Consider the following 24333-nt stretch of genomic DNA (forward strand, 5'->3'; position numbering starts at 1 on the left):
CAGGATACTTGTCCCTTCCCATATTTGCACATTTTACCCGTGCCTGTGATATTACATGCATGATAAATTCATGATAAATATATACATTAAGTAAAATCACAGTATACTCTCATGCGTAGCACAAAGGTTTTATAACCATTTTTATTTACTTCTCAAATTTTCAGTTAAATTGTAGAAGAGAAATCTCATGAAAAAAAGGTGTAACGATCTGTCCCTTGTGGGGACTCGAACCGTGAATATGATCCACTCAATTCATTTTTCTTCATTTGAACAAAGTGGCCCGAATTCACAAAGGAGGACAAACCGTTTTTTACACATTTTTTTTACAAACCTTTTTTACAAACCTGGTTTGTAAAAACACGTGGAAACCCTTCATATGACGCACGGAAAAACCTAGGTTGGTCGACAAACCTCCTTTGTGAATTCGGGCCTATTTGTTTCTAGTATTTTGCATTTCTGTGGTCACATTGATAGTTTTTGTACATTTGGGGTGCTGAACAAATTTACTGTTCTTGAATAGTGAAATATGAAGTATAATGTCTCAAATGCTGAATAGAGTGCCCTTATTCTTTCTGTCTCTCGTCTCTGTCTCCCTCTCTCTGTCTGTCTGTCTCTCTCCCTTTCTGTCTCCATCCCAGTATTTCTTTTTCTTCTGCTTTCATTTAGCAATTTATAGTTAAGGCCTCCTCCACATATTCCCCATCAAACAAAATATACAGATATCTATAAAAACAAACTCAGTACACAGCTGAAATTTATATGAAATGTAATAGTACTCCTTTTGTTATGGCTCGCAAAACTATACTATAGCTAAGAAACAAAATTGTTGCATTTGTTGTTGTTGTTTATATTTTGTGTGTGTATGGATGCAACACTTGAACGATGAGAATCAAACGTGTTATTTTAGGTAGGATGTTATCTATGTGTGAGAGTAGTACTATTATCAAACGGACATTAAATGACCCAAACACAAAATCCTGTCTAAGTTGTTCTGTGTTGTAATTGTTTATAGTATTATCCTTTCCTTAATGTTACATCAGTTGCACATGTTATCTAGTATTGCGTTTGATAGAAAGAATTCGCTCAACTTCATAAACACGTTTAAGCATCTTATTAAAAGAAGAAAGAGAGAGAAAGAAAAGGGAGAGAGAAAGAGAGAAGGGGAGAGAGAAAGAGAGAAAGAGAGAGAAAGAGAGAGAAAGAGAGAGAGGGAGAAGAAGAGAGAGAGAGAGAGAGAGGGGAGAGAGGGAGAGGGAGAGAGAGCAACTGCCGAAGGGAGCACCGACGTTACAAATAAAACCATTCCGGTATTTTCAGCCTCATTCTACGTATACTGCCTCATAAATGCCTCGCAAATCGGGCTTGCATATATACATGTAGGCCTAGTTCATGTGAATTGTTTGAACTGAAATTGTAAGACTTTAATAGATCATTGTTTAAAAATTGGCCTTCACTTCAAGATAGGAGGAAAGTTGCATGTCTTACCATGCTGTTTAATCCCAGTCGCCAACAACCCCAACAGACCAGTCACCCGTAGTCAAAGGCCAAACCAGTACATCAACTACTCTCCCAGGACCGAAGCATACAGTTTGGGTTAACCCCCCCCCCCCCCCCCCCCCCTTGAGTTTTTTTATGTGTATGTTTTTCGGGAACCCCCCCCCCCCCCCTTTTGATTTTTTTTTTTAAATTTAAAAATCATTAAAAAAAGAAAAATCAATAAAAAAAATCCTGATGGATGACCTAAAAGAGATGACCTTACCCGCCTCCCCCCCCCCCCCAACGGAACGGAATGTCGATCGGTCAAATGTTCAAATTTCGGGACCAAAAAGAAAAAAAAATATGACCTCTAACGATTTCAAAATGTTAACCCCCCCCCCCCCCCCCCCCTGGAAAAAATCCTGCGTACGCTACTGCTCGTACCATTAGGCAATGGAGTCAACTACCAGTACCAGCCACCATCATCAAAGAGTCAACATCGGCCAAGTCTTTCAATATCAAAATTTGGAGCTGCATGCAGAATGACCCCTCAGCGCAGCTGTACACAGGCGGGCTAGAGCGTCGATGTGGCTCTACTTCATCTAAAAATTAGATGATGTCTGCAACCCACTGTATATTTATGAGCACCTTTTGATTTTGATTTTTGAACTCTGCACCCTCAGTTGTGATGTTTGTTGACAGTTTGCGATGCCACGGAAATCTGGACCAATTGGTCCTGTCCAGTACCACTTTAGGGGGAGTAACATTTTCTATGTAGGGGAATGATATCTACAGTTAGACCCTTTATTTGGTGTGTCAATGACAACAGAATACTGGACAAAAGAAGATAGCCTTGAGAAACTCCGATTAGGCTGTACCCGAGAGGGTACCCGAGTAGGCCTATTATAGTCTATTGTATTGCACACCTCGCTGATTTCTGCATTTGTGTTCCGTACATCATTTCAACGTGCCATGCTACACGAAGTTGCAATATAATGGGAGACATTTAGTCCATATTATTATCATTCTTAACTATAGCGGGACCAGAACTATCATCGTAATACTTCCACCCACCAAATCAATATGCTTCGCTCGACAGTTTTTGCCTTGCTTGCAAGAAGACCCAGAACCACTGGCACTTGGAGATCTACACTTAATAGATCAACAAACATTGGAATACTGTGCAATAGAAAACAAGGTCTTGCAATTTCAGCAAATTGGTAAGTAGACATTAATGGCCTACAGTATAACAATATGGAGAACCAAGGTAAATAATTAGTATCCCTAACTTAATTAAGGTTCATCTGTAAAATTTTTTTTTAAAGAAGCTAATTTCAACTGATTTTGGCCGGAAGGTAGGGGTATGCACAACTACCCCCCAAAAAGGAAGGAAGATAATTATAGGCGTTAGGAAGAATTTTTTTTAGTTAGAGGTCAAAGGTCAATGACCTCTGCCTCAATCACTAAAAATTGTATTTCAGCAACAAAATATGGCATATATAGAGATGATCTTGGTGTCAAAATGCACGGGATTACGAAAGAAGATGACATAGAATAACTATACTGACCCTTAGAATAAAATCCTGACCTCCGAAAATGAGATCAAAGTTAAAAAAAATTATTATTCACTAATATGTCATATTTATAACAGTAAAATTACCATATTATATAATAATGAGCACAAACAAATTGAAACATTTCTTTTCAAGTCTTGATCGTTTTTCCTGTTTACACGCGCCTTGAGCACTCCACAGAGTGGATTTGGCGCGATATAAGTTACATTATTATTATTATTATTATTAAGAGGACAGCCATGTGCATACTTTTTTGTTTTTGTTGGTTGTTTTTATAATAAAAAAAAATAAATAAATAAAAAAAAACCAATGGGGGGAGGGGGGGGGGGGGTTAGGTTTTTTTTCAGGGGGGTTTACACACATAAAAATACCAAAGGGGGGGGGGGGGTTCACCCCCCCCCCCCCCCCCCCCCTGCGTACACGCCTGGTCTATACCCAATCAGTTGAAATTAGCTTCTTTTAATATTTTCACAGATTGGCTTAATATGTGGCTAATTTAGGGTTACTAAATATGAGTTCGTTGGTTAGGTATGGAACGGGTGCATGATGGTAGGGGGGTGGGCGGTGTAGTTTTCGGGGATTCCCCATCTTGAGTCGAGTCGAGGCCTGCTCTTTGTTACTACATGTATAAATTTTGTTATATTTCATTGAACTTTAAAAAAAAATTTAATCTTCAATTGAACACACATTAAGGGGAAACATTGTCAATCGTACATGCTGACGATCGTTGGGGATGAGGGCAGGCGCGGATCCAGGGGGGGGGGGGCCGAGCGGGCCTTGGCCCCCCCCCCCCCCGCAAAAAATAAAAAAATAAAAAAAGGAGAGAGAGAGAAGGAAAAGAAGGGAAAGGGAAAGAGGAGAGAAAGGGAAAAAAGAAGAGGAAGAAGAAAAGAAAAGAGGGAAGAAGGAGATCGGGGGCGGGGGCAAAAGGACTTGCCTCCCAGGCTGTTGCCTCCCCCCTCCCCCCCCCCCCATCAAAAAATAAAAGAGAAGGAAGGAAAGGGAAAGAAAAGAGAAAAAGAGGAGATACAGGAAAGGACAAAAGAGGAAGAAGAAAAGAAAAGAAGGGGGATATCAGTTGCAATTTTCCCGCCAACAAGTTGTGGATCGGGGGGGGGGAAGCCCTAGCCCCCCCCCCGTCTCCGTTAAAAAAAGAGAGAGAAGGAAGTAAAAGGAAAAGAGGAGAGCTAAAAGGGAACAAAAAAGAGGAAGAAAAGAGAAAAGGGAGAAAGAAGCGGAGATCAGTTGCGGTTAATCCCGCCAACAATGTGTGAAGCGGGGTGGGAACCAAAATGACCTTGCCCCTACACCCCCCCCCCGCAAACCTAAAAGAGAGATACGGAAGGGAAGGGAAAGGGAAAGAGGAGAGAAAGGGAAAGAAAAAAAAAGAGAAGGAAGAAAGGTAAGGGATATCAGTTGCAATTTTCCCGCCAACAAGGTGAAGATCGAAGGAGGGGGGGGGGGGGGGGGAGGGGCACTGGCGTACTAATAGGGGAGGGGGGGGGGCTTTGGAGAAATAGAATTCAAACGTGGTTTATTTCTAATTCCATAACGGTGGTTTACAAATAATGCTGAAATGAGATAATTTTCCGAGATTTTTCCTCACTTAATGCGTTTGTTGGAAAATGACAAATTCCTAAATTTACAGCCAGGCAAGAAAATGCTTCTTGAGATACCTACATAGCAGGGACCGCGGAACGGCGGGGATCGGGATCCTCGAGCCCCCCCCCCCCCACACTTTCTTTGAAAAAATATATTAAAGAGAAATATAGAAAGAAAGAGAGCGAGAAAGAAAAAATAGTTAACTGCCAGTGTCACATTATAATGGGGTATCAAAATATGCTCATCTGACCATGATTAAATGCCTAAGACCCCAAGGGCTCTGCCCCCTGGATTCTACCTAGGGCCCTAAGGCGGGCCCTTTATTAGATGCTCATCTGACGGTCATTTAATGCCTAAAACCCCTGATAGTGTCCTGCCAGTGTCACACATAATAAGGTATCAGAAATGCTCATCTGACCGTAATTAAACGCCTAAAACCCCTGAGCTTCCGGGCTCTGCCCCCTGGACCCAACCAAAAGCCCTTAGGCGGGCCCCTTGATACTCATCTGACCGTAATTGAGTGCCTAAACCCTTGAGATTCCGGGGCTCCGCCCCCTGAACCCAAAGCCAATTAGTGACCTGCCACTGTATCAATTAGGTATCAAAATAATGCTCATCTGACCGTAATTAAATGCCTAAAACTCCTGAACTTCCAGGGCTCTGCCCCTGGACCCCGCCTAGGGACCTAAGGCGGACCCCTGAATGCTAATTTGACCGTAAATTAAGTCCTTAAAACACTGAGCTTCCGGGCGGACAAGGTATCAACATATGTTCATCTGTCCGCAGGGGCGTAGCCAGGGGGTGGTGGGGTTGACCCCATAAACGCTGGCCAAAAAAAAAGAGAGGAGTGAAAAGGAAGAGGACGTAAGAAGAAAAGGGAATAGACAAAGAAAATATTTGAAATTCAGACAAGGATTAAGAGTCGAGAACGGTACAACGAATCGTCTTCTTTCTCTAATGATTTAATGAAACGTAAAAGCTTCCGCGCTTTGCGCGGGTGGGGGACACTGAATTTAGACGATGATTAAAAATCATAAAGGTATACAACGAATCGTCTTCTTTCGCTAATGACTTAATGAAACGTAAAAGCTTCCGCGCTTCGCGCGGGTGGGGGAAACTAAATTATTTTCGAGAGCGGAACAACGAATCGTCTTCATTCTCTAAAAACTTAATGAGACGTCGAAACGGGGGGGGGGGGGGAACTGAATTCAGGCAAGGATTAAGACTCGAGAACGGTACAACGAATCGTCTTCTTTCTCTAATGATTTAATGAAACGTAAAAGCTTCCGCGCTTCGCGTGGGAGGGGGGGGGGGGGACTGAATTAAGACAAGGATTAAAAGTCTTAACGGTACAACGAATCGTCTTATTTCGCTAATGATTTAATGAAACGTGAAAGCTTCCGCGCTTCGCGCGGGAGGGGGAGAACTGAATTTAGACGTGGATTAAAAGTCATAATGATACAACGAATCGTCTTCTTTCTCTAATATTTTAATGAAACGTCGAAGCTTCCGCGCTTCACGCGGGAGTCGGGGGGGGGGGGGGGGGAACTGAATTTAGACAAGGATTAAGAGTCGAGAACGGTACAACGAATCGTCTTCTTTCTCTAATGATTAAATGAAACGTAAAAGCTAGGGGGGGGAACTGAATTTAGACGAAGATTAAGAGTCGATAACGACACAACGAATCGTCTTCTTTCTCTTATAATTTAATGAAACGTCGAAGCTTCTGCGCTTCGCGCGGTAGGGGGGTGGGTAGGGAGAAACTGAATTTAGACAAGGATTAAGAGTCAAGAACGGTACAACGAATCGTCTTCTTTCTCTAATGATTTAATGAAACGTAAAAGCTTTCGCGCATCTCGCGGGATGGGGGGGGGGGAAACATAATTCAGACGAGGATCATTTTGGGAATGGTACAACGAATCGTCTTCTTTCTCTAATAATTTATGGAAATGGCAAAGCTTCCGCGCTTCGCGGAGGACGGAGGGGAAAAACTCGCCCCTTCCTGCACCCACCCACCCCTAATTACGTCACTGCTGGTCACCATTATGTACCAATATTTGGCTCGCATAATTTCAAATTTGGGCCCCCCCCCTAAGAAATCCTGGATCCGCCCCTGGATGAGGGGGAGGTTGCATGAATAACACATTTTGGCTGACTCAATAAAAAGCTTCAAGAATAGTATAGTAATACTAATAAATTGATTGATTGATTGATTTTTATTCGACAAGCTTCCAACATACAACAATATATAATAATAACAGATCAAAATTAGGTCAGCTTGAACAGGATAACCCACGAAAGCTCGGGAGCTTATTTCCACATTACTATTGTTATTATTATTATTATCATTATTCACAATATTATTTACAAAATTATTTATAATGTTATTTATTATTGTTATTATTATTTTTCATTTTTAACATTATTTTCGTTTTCATTATTTTCATGAATGTTATTATTATCCCAATTATCATTTTCGTTATCATTATCATCACCATTGCCTTTATATATTATATAAGCGGCTGATCTAGTATTCTCTGAAGGGGGGAGGGGGTACATATCTAAAATTATTTAAGAAGCAAAATGAAATTGTTCATGATTTATTTTATTTTATTTCATGTAGGCCTATCTATCAGATCTGTCAGATTGAGATTTACCAATTGTACATGTCTTCCGTGCCCCCCCTCGCCCCCGCCCTACCACTGCAAATTTACTCAAATACTAGTTACATCTGTTTGTTTTTTCTTTGTTTTTGATAAGAAGGGCACAATGTTAAAATTTAGGCCATACCCCTTCCCTTTCCTTATCATCCCAAAAATACGATTTGTACTTGTAGCTAGTGTTTTTTTTTGGGGGGGGGGGGGGGGGTGGGGAGGGGGGGGGGGGAGGGGGGTGCTGGGCCACCGGGCTTTGATTCCTAATTCCTTCTTTTGCCTCCCAGTTCATCCCAGCAACCTCAGGTCGTGGTGGTCACCGGCTGCTCATCAGGCATCGGTCTAGCCACGGCCAATCTCCTGGCCAAGGACCGTGAGAGGAGGTTCATCGTCTACGGATCCATTCTCGGCTCGCTCGACGAGGAGCAGACGTTCTGTGAAACAGCAGGGAACGCCCTCAACGATACCCTCTTTCCTGTCCGACTTGATGTGACCAAGGATGAAGACGTCGAGGCGGCCGTTGCCATGGTGATGGAGCAACAAGGGCGCATCGATATCCTAGGTGTGAATGTCGCAAATACTTTCTAAAAAATAACCTTAGGCTAATTCAGTAGCCTTGTCCATCCATGCCATATTGATTGTCTTATAATAACTTAGCATAGGAGTAATCCAAACACAACTTACATCGCCCAAGAGTTCATTTCTCAAAAGTTTTTTAAAAGGGTTGTATGGTTGGAAGCCATTGATGTTTTGAATTTTTGATAACGAAGAGCTAGACCTCCCCCCCCCCCCCCCCCAAAAAAAAGTGGACATTTTTTTCCAAAATATTTGGTGTCGGATCTGCACACGAGGCGTTATTAGTTTCCTGACGCACGACTGCATCAGCGGCGTGCGCTGTCCTGTCCTTGGTGCGCCATTTTTAAGTGGCATCGTGCACACAGTGAATGCTAAATGAAATTGCAAACATTCTTCTGTATTATTGATTTATGGGCTGAGTGCCGTCAGCGTCACAAACTTAATTAGCGCAGGTAATAACATAAGTAAGATGACAAGGCACCACGTGAATAACAGGCGTACGTAGGAAACCCAAAACTACCTATTACATACTAATGAATTTTTAGTTTGCTTCACATTTATAATGACCTAAGTGAAAGCGAGCCCTCTACAGCTTACTTTATACTTATATCAGCCACTGTGACAACTTATGGCCGTGTATGAAATTAGATACGAGAAAGTGTACTTTAATTCCAACGTGTTTTACAAACAATATGTTCTGGACAGGTTTTCTATTTCATACTTTTATATCAAGTGTCTATAATCGAACTACAGACAGAGCTTGATTTATTATGATGGATTTGCTCATCGAAACAAGAGATCTATTCCCGTTTAGATGAGGCGATGACACATTGATTGGAAAATGGGAGGGGCCGATCTATGATTGCCAGAAAGGGATCCACAAATTTGTACTTTGGTTTTTTTCCTGCAGTGAATTTTATCTCTGGATTTCGTATCGTCACATTATTCATCTACAGTAACACAAAAATGTATCATACCTACCCTGACTTTAAAATATTGTTCATACCTCCCTCTCATCCCCCGTCATCCTCCATCGCAGGATTAACGCGACATTTTCCAAACGACAGGATAGAAAAAAGAGGCTAGTTCGTTTTCCATACTTTCCATAAATTTGATTTAAAAAGTTCGTTTTCACTGGCTGCCTGCCGTAGCAACAAGCGGAATTGACTTAACTCCGTGTCATTGACAATCAGCCATGCATGAAGTCTTTCGTCTATGTCTGATCGTCAACGAAACGGAGTTAAGTCTTTTGTCAATTCCGTTTGTTGCTACGGCAGGCAGCCAGTGAAAACGAATTAGTTTAATCAAATTATTGAAATGCAAGCATCACTATAAACTAACAGAACTTTGTTATTCCTGGCTCATTTTTCCTGATTGATTTTCATATGAAAAGGCAGAAACTGAACTTTCTAGAAATGTGATTTTTTTTTCTTCGAAATTCAGATACCGCCCGCCAAATGACTTTATGTTTTCCTTCCTTCAAATTGCTTTTAATCAATTATGCGTGAAATATGCATCATATGAGTTGCATCAAAAGAAAGAGGAGGATCTGGGCTTCACAAACATGTGTCATTTAATAATTATAATTGTCATTAAGTTATGATAAAACATCGATAATTCTCGGTTTCGTTTTTCTGGGTCGCACTGTACAGTGAACAACTCCGGAATCAATACGAAGAAAACTATGGAGACGATGAGCATGAGCGACATTCTTGGGCTGTATGACATCAACCTGTTCGGCTATCTTCGGATGATGAGAGCGGTCCTGCCGATCATGAAGAAACAGGAATCGGGAAGGATCATCAATATGTCTAGTAGAAATGCAATTGAAGGTATGTTGGAAAAAGGATACCCGAAATGTTTACTCTGTATATAGAAGGTTGACTCTTCCAAAGTTTTAAATGACCCCTTACTTTGCAGAAAAACGAAAATTCTGTGCGTCTTATGAAAACTAGAAAAGTGTACAATCAAAATTCTTTATAATACTTCCAGGGAGGCCCATTACTAAATACCCCGCGTCCCGCGAATCTAAGCAGACAATAAACGTTGTAACAGAAAATATAAGCCCGGTCATTCACGTCATTGATAATTTTTAATAATAATAATAAGTCAAAATAAAAAAATTGAAGGAGAAGATGACTCAAAGAAGAAGGCAAAGGCCGGCCCGAATTGGGACCTGTATTGGTCGATGGGTGCGGAAAACTCACTTCAGCCTAAAGCCCCTTTCACACCAGATCTGCGTAGGCTGGCGTACGGTGGCGTATTCGCTATTTTCACAAAGTAACAGTAGTGAGGAAAATCGCATTCAATTCGCGTGACGATTGTCCTCACTACCGTCACTTCGTGAAAATAGGGACGCCCTGTGCAAAGCGTAGGCCTAAAGTACAGGTTTGCTTACAGTTGCGTTCGGTTGTTTACTGTGTGGCAAGCTTTTACTGGAGCTTCGTCGGACTGGCGTAGGGTAGCGTAATATTGCGTAGTCTTGGCGTACTGTAGCGTAGTGTTACGTAGACTTGCGTAAACTTGCGTCAAATACGAACTTTCTGCGTCTCGTGACTACGCCAAAAGTACGCGAAAAAAAATTAAACATGTTTATTTTTTGCGTCCATCTCGCGTACCCCTTTAAGTCCCTCAGCGTATAGTTACGTAGGCCAGCGTAGGGCAGCGTACGCTAGTCGTAGTTGGTACGCAACACTACGCAACTGTACGTAAGGGCTGGTGTGAAAGGGCTGTTACGACTGTTTTTTAAAGTTTGTGATTCGGATTCGATTTCAGTTTCAGTAGAAGTTTCTCGTCAGTAATAAATAAACATTCGTGTTGTCCGACACACTTGTATTGCAGGAGCTCCGTATATGAATATCTACACTTCATCCAAATTCGCCGTTGAAGGGTTAAGTGAGGAGACGGCAGTTATTGGACGATTCTTCAATATATGGTTCGTATCAGCCTCTTTTATTTTCAAACGAGTATAATTATCTTAAAAGCAGTCGTTGTCTCTTTGAAGCACAAGGACATTTTGATGCTCACTCCAGTCAAGCGTTCTCTTCTATTTATTTACATCTCTTCTCACGTTTCACGAATCACGAAATTTATTCGAACGGAAAGTAAATCGAAGATTTCCATGTGTGGTTTCGATATAATTAGCTTTGGTTAAAGTAAGATTGCGCTCACCCCTATTTATCTGTAAATTATAATCAAACATTACTCTATTTTTGTACACGTATTTTCATTTTGATTTTTTATGAGGTTGTAAATGATCTGAGCTTCAAATAGGGCTCTGTAACATAAACTTATATCAAGAAAATTAGGAAAAGTCTAACATTATTAAAGACCGTCAATACTACTGAGCCAGAAGGGATTAGACCACGCAGCGAGGTCACTGACAGGTGGCTATCTCATTAACCCAGCTCTCAACTAACATAAGAAAAAGAGGATCATGGGGCACCAACAGGCACCGATCAGGGAAGTTTTTTTTTATAGAGGGAGCAAGTAGCTAGAAGTAGAACAGTGGGGCTTTAAGAAAAAGGTAGGGTTGTCAAACAAGAAAGTAATATAATAATAATAATAATATGAAAAATTTATATAGCGCTTGTGACAAAAGTTTCAAAGCGCTGTACATGTACACAAGTCAAAATTACTTCAAACAAAAAATTAATATTACTAATGGAAATAACATTACTCAAATTACCAAGAAAACAAAATATTACTAACATATCTTAACAAATTATCATTTCTTAGATTAATAAGAAGATCAAATATTTCTAACATTACTAACGAAATTAACAAAACATGTAAATTCCTTGGAAATTAACACATTATAGTAATATTATAAGGGAAACAACGAATGTCATTTCAAACTGAATGATGAAATAAAGGAATATTTAAACAACCCTGTAAATAAAGTCTATCGTCTATATCTTTGTTTTATATAGGGTCAGTTTAATTCAACCGGGCGCCGTCAGCACACCCATTAATGAAACCATGGTTTCTAGCGGTCTCGGTGGTTTGGGGTCAAAGAGCATTTCAGATAACCCGGATGTGCACGAGATTGATCGCAAGTTGAGCATGTACCGCGACCACGACTTGGAGTGGTCCAAATGCCCTTCGATCACGGCTGAGGATGTCGCGCACGTGGTCCTTCGCGCTGCCACCGACGTCAAGCCGCACTTCCGATACCAGACTCAAGAGGTAGTATGCCCTTTTAATATAGAGATGATATCGGTCTAATTCAAGATAAGCGTGCAAAATCATTTTTTTTGTAAGGTTTTAAACATCGCCTAAAAAACTCGATAGAAATACTGAGTAAAGCTTGGGTATATTGCCTTAATGGTCAACAAAATTGACACAAATATTTATAAAAAAAACCTGTCTTAATAAAAATAGGACTAGGTATGAACATTTAAAGGTAAGTGTAAGGATATTAGAATTTAAACGATCGTATCTCCAACGACTTGATAAAATGCTTGGAAAATCCTTAGTCGGAATTCACTGTTTTTTACCTTCATTTTTTTTTTTTTTTTTTTGGGGGGGGGGGGGGGGGGGGGGGTGGGGTGTTGTCGTGAATATCTGGCTTTGTCAAATTTATAAATTTTAAATTCATAATTGAGTTATTCTTCATTCAACTAATTTTTTTTTGTACGGAGTAAATGAGATGGATAGGTTTATATTGTACTCTTATAATTTCATATCCTTTTAGGCAGTCGCGGCACTGGCGGAGCGAAAGTACCGGGATCCTACCGGAGACGAGTTTATTGACTACTCGGCCGATAGATTGAGACCATTTTATGGTAAGGCTGGACACGAGTAAGATTCACTGGCTCCCAGTGAGACAAAGGCTAGAATACAAAATACTATCCATGACAATCAAAATCAAGTCAAATTCATGATACTCAAAATCAAGTCAAATCAGGCTCCTAGCTACATGTTGGAGATGGTATAGAATGGAGGAAGCCTTAGAGACGTCTCCGCTCGGGAAATGTTGACCAGACCAGTACAAAGTACCGCGGTGTAAAAGATCATGGATTGCTGCCCCACTTGCCTGGAATGCCCTATCATTGGACTTGGAAGTTGAGCTCATCAATTAGAACCTTTCAACAAAAAGTGAAGATTAGTAGGGCGTACTGATCATGTTAGGATTAGTATCTGAGTGAGAATATTTTGTATTACTTTTGGTTATTAATTTTCTGTATGTTGACCATTAATTTTATCGCCTTTTCATTTTGTAATATCTTAGGGCGTGTTTATGCTTAATTTTTTCTGGCCAGAATCAAGCATCTGTTACGCGTTTAGTTTAAAACACGGTTGCGTCCTTTCTCACTTTTGTAGAATCACCGAAAAAACGGCGATCACGATCGCCGATCGTAAACTCACAAAAAGATGCGATTACAATTAATTTTGTAAACGCGTTTAAATGGGGTCAACGCACTGACCTCTAGTGGGTCTACGCATGGACCATCGTCTACATAGCATGCGCATTTCAAGGTTGCCAATCCAGCTGCAAGGCCAATTAAGGCCACCCAGGGAGAATTGCTTGGAGGAGCCAGAGAAGTGAGCATAAACAGTACACCGTGGAACTGCGATTACGATGAGCGTTTACGATGAGCGTTACAAATCGCTCATTCTGCACCCTTAGTTTTCATTAATGACCGTATTCTTGTAATGTGTTTGATTTGTAATTGATCTTTGCGCTAAGGGTGCCTATAATGTCGGCAAAGTTGTGCGCAATACAAATGGATAATTATTGTTATCATTATTGCCAGTTCATTACAAGATTATTATGTGGAGTTCTCTTAAGTCATTTTCTTTAAATGTAAATGAAAATGAAAAAGGTTCAATTGTAATCCAGCATGAATTGCTTGAAGGTCTTAAATAGGTATTCGGTAGGATGCGAAAGCTAATGTACTTAGATTAGCAAGTGTGCGCTTGTAAAACTGACGCCTGGCTAGAATGCTCCCCAGGGAGCGGAGAATGTGCATACATTGTGTGCGGGTAAGCCTGAATCCGATGACAGGGGTAAAGATATGATTGCAGGGCCCTCAGGGAGAACAGTATAAATACTGATAAGGCTACCTTGGGTAAACAAGACATATTATTATTATTATTGTCAATAATAAAATATACAAATGAATACAATTATGCCTCCTGTTATTCTTTGTTTTGCAGATCAGTTTGCCAACATGTATGTACGTACATGTATGTGTTCAGGGGCGTCAATCCGTTTTATATTGTTTGGGGACACTGAAATCCAAGTGTCTAAGTAGAGCATAGCGAACGGCGTGAGATCCAGGCAGGTACGATTGAGCGTCTTTCAAAGTGGATTGAGGGTCAAAAAGGGACTATTTTGTAAAGGGGGTATCTACAAAGTGTGAATCTCAAAGCGAAAATACACCATTTTAAGACATTGGTATATACCCCTACATTGTGATTACATTATATCAGGAATGATTTCAATATTTTCTCTCTTTACATGGTCCAAGATACTGCTTAAGCATCATACTTTTGCATTTGGGTCAGACGGGCTGAATATTTATTTGTGAAGCGAAGCGAGCGAGCAAAAAAAAAAAGATTTGTGAGGTCGCAGTGCAAAAAATTACATCTTCTAAAGAGGAAAAAACAATCCTGATGGGGTTTTAACCACAATTTAATCATGGAACATGCGAGCAAGCTTTGGGTGAAATTAAAGAATTAGTTGCTAATAGTTGCTTTAAATGGGAGCACATTCTAATGGTGAACGGAATCGGGGGCACATATCCAAAGGGAAAATAACTGAAAGGGGAACTATCAGAGGTAAATATGGTGTACTTATCGCACCTAAAAAGAGGCACTCACCAGAGATGAAGAAAGGCCCTAATGATTGAAAAAGGGCACTTATTAAATAAATTATTAAATAATTTTTAAAATAAAATGGGCACTAATCAGAGATGAAAAGCCAGTGCACTTATTAAAGAATCAAAAGTGTGCCTCTCAAATTTGAATGAGGGCATTCATCGGAGATGAAAAGGGACACCTCTCAGATTTGAATAGAGGTAATTATAAGAGATAAAGGGGCACTTCTTGTACCTGAAAAAGTGCACTCACCTGAGATGAATAGGGGCATTGTGAGAATTGAAAGGGGCACTTATTACAAAGAAAAATGGGCATTTGTTAAACGAAAAGGGAACACCTATGATATTTTGACAGAAGTGACAGAAGGGGCATTTATCAGAAGTAAAAAGGGCATTTATTAGAAAGAAAAGAGGGCGCGTGTACAAAATAAAAGGGGGCACTTCTCAGAGGTGAGTAGTGGCACTCATCAAATATGAAAAGGGGGCATTTATTAGCAGGGGAAGGGGCAATTGTTACAAAATGAAATGGGCACTTGTCAGATATGAATAGGGGCAATTATCATGGGTAAATTAAGGGTTGGTAAGACTAGATGCACCTAAAGGAATGTAGAACGGGCACCTAATAAAAGTGAAAGGGGCACTTAGGCCTATGTGAAGTAAAAGGGGTACCTTTCCTATGTAAAAAGGGGCACTTTAGGGTGACTTGAAAAGTGGGGGCACTGTACGTGTTCTCCGGCTCAATTTGTTTATAAATTTGAAATGAGACAAACATTAATTAATAAGTCCATGGGCGGCCGAGCGACTTCCAAAGTGGGGGGGGGGCATCAAGAAAAAAGGGCACCTTTAAACGGAAATCTCAAAGCGAAAATATACAATCTTTTAGACATTGGTATATACCCCTCCATTGTGATTACATTACCAGGGATGATTTAAATATTTGTTTCACTGTATACACCATACATGATATTGTTTAAGCATCATGCTTTGCAGTTGGGTGTGATGGTCTGAAAAATTATTTGCGAGCGAGCGAAGCGAGCAAGGAAATTTTTAAATATTTGTGAAATCGCAGTGCGCAAAATTACATCTTACCCAATAAACAAAATCACGTGAAAATCACGTCAATATCAAGGTATCGACTTGAGGAGAGTTACGTTCTTCAAACACCGGACATTTACGTAAATGTGTTAATACGTTTTTTGCATTAGGTAACTTAAAACACACGTACACTAAATCACGCAATTGTCACTGCAATATCACCATTATAATAACGTGATTATCCCTCCCTTGTAGACCATGGTTTGTAAACCTAATTCTCCCGTGTTTGTTTGGTTATGAAATTACATCTTCATACACGAAATTATCGCGTCACAGAAACACGTGAAGCGTTAGTGATAGTTTTAGTCAAAATATCTGCGTGAAATTCACGTGAATATTACGAGGCTGACTTGAGATGAATCATGTTCTTCATTCACGTAAAATTTACGTCGAAGAGGAAGTATGTTACTGTAACCCACGTTCAACCCAATAATTACGCAAATGTTACACAATAAATGAACCAAAATAATGACGTTCTCATCCCGTTTCTGAACATCGTGTCTTGGATCTTCCATAATTACGTCCAGGCGCGCCGGAAGCAGTTTGGGATTAGAGGGGGTTGGGTGGGGGGGGGGGGGGGGTGCAAACATCCCAGAAGAGAAAGCTAGTTGCAACTGGTCCAGTTGATGAACCATTTAATGCCAACTGGTAACCCTGGAAATTGAAATGGGCTAAATGATCTAGTTGATCCAGGCCAGTTATAATTCAACTGGTCTAGCTGAGCCATTAGAACCATTTGGTAAAACTTCCAACCAGTTGAACAGCAACAATACTTCAATGCTGGTAATAAGTAGACTTACTTAATTGAATTAATCGAAAAAGATTCGTATACTTGTACTTTATTGAAATTATTTTAGTTCACAGTTAATGTTTCCCTTATTCATGTTTAACTATTTATACGAAGTAGCGAAATGTCCTAATAACTGGTAATTTATATTTGCAGTATTTTCGAAATGAATTGCATATAACTAAATCATCAGTAATTAAGAAATATGCTGTAAATTCAGATAAATTGTTTAAAAAACATAGATCTGCACGCACCCCATATTCAATATGCAAATTAATTGGTGTCAGCTGGGTCAACTCGAAATATGCCAACGCACAGTCATCAACTGGTGCAACTGGAAATATGCACACTCCAGTTATCTACTGGTTCAATGAAAATATGCCATCAGTCAGTTATCAACTGGTGAACATAGAAATATGCCAACAGTCACGGGATTATCACCACGGAACTTAAATGGTAACTGTGAAACCATCAAGACACCCAAGAATAACTCATTTTCACACATGGAAAACACGGAATACCCAGCTTATATTAATAATCCGTTCGAGTCACGAGATCATCACCGCGGAACTTATGGCAACTTTGACTTCCATTTAAATAGGTGTTTTAATACACCTAATAATGACTTATTTTTCACACCTAAATATCACGGATTCACAGCTTAGATTAGTAATCAGTTTTAACTACGTGATCATCACCAAGAAAGTTATGGTAACTTTGAAACCATTTATATAGGTGTTTTAAGACACCTAATAATGACTAATTTTTCACACCTAAAAGTCACGTATGACAAGCTTAGATCAATAATCCGTTTGAGTCACGAGATCATCACCGCGGAACTTATGGCAACTTTGACTACCATTTAAAAAGGTGTTTTAAAACATTTAATAATTACTAATTTTCACACCTACATATCACGTTTTCACAGCTTAGATTAGTAATCAGCTTGAGCCACGTGATCATAACCAAGAAATTTATGGCAACTTTGAAACCTTTTAAAGAGGTGTGTAAGACACCTCAGAATTACTGTTGAATATAACCAGAGATTCACGGACAGAGCAATAAGACGATTAGCCGGTGTAAGTAACGTGATTATTACCATCAACCTTGGATAACCTGTGAAACCAATCAATAAAGGTGCTTACAAGACCAAACAATTACGTATTTATCGCCACCATCGGTTAACTGACAAAAAACTCGTTGCTTGGTCAAGTGGTTATTTGGTCATAAACACTTGATTTACAGAGGTAAGTGGAATCACGTTACTCCAGTCGCGTGATAAACTGGTGGTTTTTAGGTTAGATGAAAACGTGAACAGGAGTACCTTTTTTGTTTAAATGAAGGCACATGTCGATAACGTTTAAATCTAGTTCAAAAGGCACTATACTTTAAAATCACTTAAAATACACTCCCAAAAGAGGTTACTTTTTGGTGTTCTGTTTATTGGGTATAAAGAAGAAAAACCACAATTCTGATGGGGTTATAAGCACATTTCATAACGGAAGGCTGAAAAGACTTTTGATATGTTACATAAGTAAATCATTTATAGATGCGTGCGAGCGTAGCGAGCGAGCTTTGGAAGAAATTGCTCTTAGTCGCTTGAAATTTGGGGCGCGTTTAATGATGAGATGAAAAGGGGACACGTATCAGAAAAAAAAAAAGAAGCATGTGTCAAAGTACAACGAGTAATTATCAGAGGTGAAAATGGGGCACTTCATACACCCTCAAAAGGAGGCACTCACCAGGGATGAGAAAAGTCAGTCATGAGAATAGGAAATGGGCATTTGTCGATGGAAAAGGGGCCCCCACCAGATTTTGATAGTGGCATTTACAGGAGGTGAAAAGGGGATAGGTCCCTTATTAGAAAGGAAAAGGGGCACGTATCATTGTTAAAAGGGAAATTATCAGAGGGGAAAGGGGCACTTATAATAAAGGAAAATGTGCATTAGTTGAAAGAAAATGGGCACCGATCAGATTTTAAAGGGGCATTTATCGAATGTTAAGGGGGGCACTTATCTGAGTGGAAAGGAGTAACTTCTCGTACCTAAAAAGGGTTATTAACAGAGAAGGGGCATTTATGAGTGAGGGAAGGGGCTCTTTTTAATGGGGCACTTACCATTATGAAAAGGGGCACTTATTAGAAAGGAAAAGAGGCATTAGTTGAAAGAAAATGGGCACCGATCAGATTTTAGAGGGGCATTTATCGAATGTTAAGGGGGCACTTTTCTGAAGTGAAAAGGAGTTACTTCTCGTAGTGAAAAGGGTCATTTACCAGAGAAGGGGAAGGGGCTCTTTTATAATGGGGCACTTATCATTAGGAAAAAAGGCACATGTGAAATATAAGGTGCGCTTATCCGAGTTAAAATGGGGGTATTTTTTAAAAGGAGGAGGGGCATTTGTTACCAAAGGAGGAGGAGGAGGGGGGGGGGGGGGGAGTAAGAAGACATATATATTATTTTTTTGTCCCGAAATTTGAAAATTGGCCGGTCGATAATTCGTTCCGTTGGGGGGGGGGGGGGGTAATTAAAAAAAAAAAATAAAATAAAATAAAATGAGGGAGATTTTCCTCCACCCCCCCCCCCCCCCGCGAATTTTTTTTCCGTACTCGAGAGGGCAAATACCCCATGTGCGCATGCGCGTGGACTTGTGATTTCTATGCTACTTCCCATACGAAATGTACATGTATTCGCATGTACTGTGCACGATTCGCGTTCTACGAGTAAACGATGGCATAGTAGTCTTCAAACACAGACTCTGATTTGCCAGTTTGACAAATCAATATGCGTATGTGTCGCGATGTGCTTATTCAAGTCTGTGTAGTTGTATGATTCAGACCCAGTAGTGCATATGGAAATACATTGCAACTTGTATAGAATGGTATAGTAGTCTGCAAGCACAGACGCTAATCTGACAGTTTGACAACATACTAGTAGTGTGCTGAGAAGTACTTTATTCAAGTCTGCGTAGATGTATGATTCAGACCCTACTGGTGCGTGCGTTAGAAATGCATCTCAATGTGTAGAGTGTAGTATAGTAGTCTGCAAGGACATAATAATATATTGTGTATTGATGAGTCTGTGCTTGCAGACTACTATACCATTCTATACAAGTTGGCGACTTGAATAAAGTACTTCTCAGCACACTACTAGTATGTTGTCAAACTGTCAGATTAGCGTCTGTGCTTGCAGACTACTATACCATTCTATACAAGTTGCAATGTATTTCCATATGCACTACTGGGTCTGAATCATACAACTACACAGACTTGAATAAGCACATCGCGACACATACGCATATTGATTTGTCAAAATGGCAAATCAGAGTCTGTGTTTGAAGACTACTATGCCATCGTTTACTCGTAGAACGCGAATCGTGCACAGTACATGCGAATACATGTACATTTCGTATGGGAAGTAGCATAGAAATCACAAGTCCACGCGCATGCGCACATGGGGTATTTGCCCTCTCGAGTACGGAAAAAAAATTCGCCCCCCCCCCCCCCCACCTGCGTACGCTCCTGCATATAATGTCCGGACCCGTAAGTAAGTGGGGCCTCTCCCTTTGCTTCTACATCCAGCTAGACCCTTTATTTGGTGTGTCATTGAAAGTCCCTACTCACCTAGTCTACACCATTTTGTGGAGAAACTGACAAATGAATATAGGCTTGAGAAAAACCCATTTATCTCCCTTTTAAAAAATACATTGTACATGTAGCCAATATTAATGTAGGCCAACATTTAGCTCGTTTTATTGCATGCATGTGGATTCCAAAGTTCGTCGATCCGAGTGCGTGAAGGGCTCTTTGAACCCGAACAGTACGTGAGTTGAAAGTTGCACACCTAAATTTTCCGCATTTCGTGTTCTGTATACCTCACTACACAAAGTTGCAATAATAATGGGAGACGTTTAGTCCATATAATCATTACATGTACCATCATTCTTAACTAGCCGGACCAGGACAAACAAATCAATGTTTCGCTCGACAGTACAGGCATTGCTTGCAAGAAGCTCCATAAGCACGTGGAGATTTACACTCAGTGCTAGTAGATCAACAAACATTGGACTACTATGCCAGCGGAAACAAGGTCTTGCAATGTCAGCGAATCGGTTAGTAGACATAATAGCCTGTACAGTTTACATTAATGTTATTCACCATCCTATACAGTATATACAGTAGACGATACATGTATGTACGCCTTCTCGATATCGTCACTTGCTATCATTATGCGCAAAGGTTGGACGCTACACTAACTATAGACAGCGTTTATGCAATGTACAGAGAGTGGTGGGACGGGGAGAAAGATAATGTGCGTTCTTGGGTTAGGTATGGAATGCGTGAGGGGTGCATAGTGGAAGGGGGGAGGGGCGGTGTAGTTTTCGGGGGAATTCCCCATTTGGAGTCGATTCGATTGGAGGGGTAATACTAGTAGAGAGGTTAGTTTAAATGTTGTTATATTTCATTAAGTTTAAAAGTTTTTTGTTTGTTTTGTTTTGATTTATCTTAAAGGTACTATCTCCCATTTGCAGGCCAAAAAAATGAAAAGGTTAAATTCCAACGACATTTGAAAGATAATACTAATTTAGAACTTCCCTAAAAAAAGGTGGGGCTTGAAAATGTCTTCAAGTGGGAAAATAACGACTATTAGTTGTCAAATCGACTTAGGAGCTATGGAGCCAATAAGTAACAGTCTTGATTTTCAGACCATTGTACCGAATGGTCATAAGTTTTATGCTGCGCATAGGTTCAATCAGTTTAATTTTGACCATCACAACAAGTGCGTTATTGATGTAGACAAATGCACCCTTTACAGCTCATTTTATGTATGTTATTACCAAAGAAGAAAAAAAGCCAGTCAGTCACTCAATAGTGTCTGACAGTGAGGTCTAGCAAGTAAACAGGTTTCCTTGCATATTTTGAATATTAGGACATTGCTAACATTTAAATTTCACAGATAGGACATACATGACATATTCAAAGTTCTACAGAATTTGAGGTTGGCTGCAAAAGGGATATAATACCTTTAAAGCCTATCTGCACTAGTTTGGCCAGGAGGGATTATACCTTCCTGCGTGGTCACCGGCAGGTGGTTATCTTATCAAATCAGCTCTCAGGTAACATAAGAAACAGGGGACCATGGGGACCAATGGGTACCTCTCAGGCATTGTTGGCTATATAGCGGGCGCATGTAGATACAAGTAGATCCCGCTGTTGGTTAAAAGTGTATTTTTTTGCAAGGACAAATGTTAATTTTGCTTGTAGGCCTAATTTGAAATTCGGTGGCAATTAGGCAAAATGAAAATGTACATGTCCCTTTCTTGTCTGAAATTGCTGGTCGGATGTACAATAGGGGGCATGATTCATTTCATTTCATTTTATTAAAATATAGCGCTTTCTTTCAGTTGTGCCAGATTGGGATTTGCCAAGAGTACGTGTCTTCCGTGCCCCCCCCCCCCACCCCCCTCGCCCCGCCTACTTAAATACAATTAAGTCTCATGTGGGTTTTTGTTGTTGCTTGTTTTTAATAAGAACAATGGCACATTGTAAAAGTTAAGCCGTAGGCCTTCCTTTTACCCGGGAAATATGATTGTTGTAGCTCGTATTCTTTCTTCTTTTTGTTGTGTTGGGGAGGGGGGAGGGGGTGGCAGGGGGCTGCTGGGCGGCGGGCTTGCAATCCTAACGATAAATACCTGACTCTTCTTTTGGCTTTCAGCTCATCCCAGCAGCCTCGGGTCGTGGTGGTCACCGGCTGCTCATCAGGCATCGGTCTAGCCACGGCCAATCTCCTGGCCAAGGACCGCGAGAAGAGATTCATCGTTTACGGATCCATTCTCGGCTCGCTCGACGAGGAGCAGACGTTCCGTGAAACAGCCGGCGACGCCCTCAACGATACCCTCTTTCCTGTCCGACTTGACGTCACAAAGGATGAAGACGTCGAGGCGGCAGTTGCCATGGTGATGGAGCAACAAGGGCGCATCGATATCCTAGGTGTAAATGTCGCAAAGACTTTCGAAAAATTAGCTTTAGACCAATTATCAGAAAGATTCTATGCCCTATACCCTATTGAATGTGCTACAATGAGTTAGCATAATATAGGAATAAACCAAACACGACTTACATTGCCCAAGAGTTCATTTCTCACATAATGTTTAACTTGTGGATGTAACAACCACCCCCTCCTAAATTAAGCCTTTGTCAAAGACCACTGCTCTATACAACAATCAAATAGGCCATTTCATAATGTTACTAAATTCAATGCATACATCTCCGTGATGTGCCTTGATACAAAATAATTATGTCATTAACCTGTCACAAATAATTGTATTTTAATAGAATGCACATTGCATATACTAATATTACGTTTTGTTAGGGAGGGCAAGCCATAAAGTTTGTCCTACCTAGCAACAACTAATGATGCAATCGGCATTCTTACTATTTAGATACATTTATTCGTAAGAGGGGAATGGAATAATTCGTATCGAGCCTCTTCACATATTGGATACATTTCGAAAACGTCCGATTGGACTAATCTCTATTCTAGTGAACAACGCCGGAATTTGTACGAAAAAAACTTTGGAGACGATCAGCATGAGCGACATTCTTCGGCTCTATGACATCAACCTGTTCGGCTATCTTCGGATGATGAGAGCGGTCCTGCCGATCATGAAGAAACAGGAATCGGGAAGGATCATCAATATGTCAAGTAGAAATGGAATTGAAGGTATGTTCGAAGAAGGATTCGATTTTAATACCCGGGATTTTGCTCTGTGTAATTATATTTTACAGAAAACGAAAATTATATGCGTCTTAATTCACTGTACATTTTATGAAAACTAGGAAAGTGTATATTCAAAAGTTCATTTTAATACTTCAAGGGAGGCTCATTTAATACCCCGCGAATCTAAGCAGACAATTAACTTTGTAACAGAAAATATAAGCAGTCATTCACATCATTAATAATTTTAAATGAAAATAATTAGTCAAAAACATTTTTTGTTGAAGGAGAAGTACGTTTAATTTTGTTGGCGTACTTTCGGCGTAGACACTAGACGCAAAAAGTACGCTTTCTGTATGCAAGTCTACACAACACTACGCTACAGTGCGCCAAGCCTACGCAATAGTACGCTACCCTACGCCAGTCCGACGAAGCAGTAAAAGCTTGCGTACACAGTAAACAACCGTACGCAATCGTAAGCAAACCTATACGCCAGGCCCCCCTTAAAGCCCCTTTCATACCGGATCTGCGTAGAATTGCTACTACGCCGTATCCGTGAAAAAAAATGTTGCTTCGGCGTAGGCTAGACTTTCGTAGGCTAAGCGCAGGGTGGAGTACGGCGATGTATGGTTACGTACCGTGTATATAGGCATCGCGTACATACGGCGTATGAAATTGGCGTATCTATTCGTACGATGCGTATAACAGGCGTAGGTTGCGTTCCTTTACGTAGGCCTGACGTACAGGTTTGCGTACGCCATTAAGTCCCTCAGCGTATAGTTACGTAGGGCCAGTGTAGGACAGTGTACGCTCGGCGTATAGTCGATACGCAGCACTACGCAACTCTACGTAAGGCCCGATGTGAAAGGGGCTTTACGACTATTCTTATGCAAGTTTGTGATTGGTCTTGATGTTCGGTTTCGATTTAAGTTTCAGCAGAAGTTTTCTCGTCATTAGTAATAAATATTCGTGTCGTGCGGCATACTTGTATTGCAGGAGCTCCGTATCTAAATATCTACACTTCATCCAAAT

General features: G+C 40.5%; 2 protein-coding genes across 2 annotated transcripts in view; both read left to right on the forward strand.

The window, feature by feature from the left end:
* The first annotated feature begins 2000 nt into the window (after nt 1–2000).
* Nucleotides 2001–13132, forward strand: LOC100891757 (retinol dehydrogenase 8). Its single transcript, XM_003730667.3, has 6 exons — nt 2001–2696; nt 7594–7868; nt 9535–9714; nt 10724–10817; nt 11815–12070; nt 12579–13132. Exons 1-6 carry the CDS (start codon nt 2560–2562, stop codon nt 12687–12689), a joined length of 1053 nt encoding a protein of 350 aa, XP_003730715.2. The 5' UTR covers nt 2001–2559; the 3' UTR covers nt 12690–13132.
* A 7305-nt stretch (nt 13133–20437) lies between these two features.
* The window catches only part of LOC582508 (retinol dehydrogenase 8), a 5251-nt gene continuing 1355 nt past the window's right edge, over nt 20438–24333 (forward strand). Inside the window, exons 1-4 of the mRNA XM_030986407.1 lie at nt 20438–20695; nt 22300–22574; nt 23128–23307; nt 24298–24332. Coding sequence (XP_030842267.1) covers nt 20559–20695; nt 22300–22574; nt 23128–23307; nt 24298–24332 — 627 coding nt within the window. The 5' untranslated portion in view covers nt 20438–20558. The remainder of the gene's footprint in view (nt 20696–22299; nt 22575–23127; nt 23308–24297; nt 24333) is intronic.

The sequence above is a fragment of the Strongylocentrotus purpuratus genome, unplaced genomic scaffold (genome assembly GCF_000002235.5).
Source record: "Strongylocentrotus purpuratus isolate Spur 01 unplaced genomic scaffold, Spur_5.0 spur5_scaffold_15, whole genome shotgun sequence".
Classification (NCBI taxonomy): domain Eukaryota; kingdom Metazoa; phylum Echinodermata; class Echinoidea; order Camarodonta; family Strongylocentrotidae; genus Strongylocentrotus; species Strongylocentrotus purpuratus.

Bases quoted from the DNA above. Each gene is read 5' to 3' on its own strand.
- LOC100891757 (XM_003730667.3), top strand. From the start codon at position 2,560: ATGCTTCGCTCGACAGTTTTTGCCTTGCTTGCAAGAAGACCCAGAACC. The intron at 10,818-11,814 runs GTTCGTATCAGC...TGTTTTATATAG, and splicing joins GGACGATTCTTCAATATATG to GGTCAGTTTAATTCAACCGG. The intron at 12,071-12,578 runs GTAGTATGCCCT...ATATCCTTTTAG, and splicing joins TCCGATACCAGACTCAAGAG to GCAGTCGCGGCACTGGCGGA.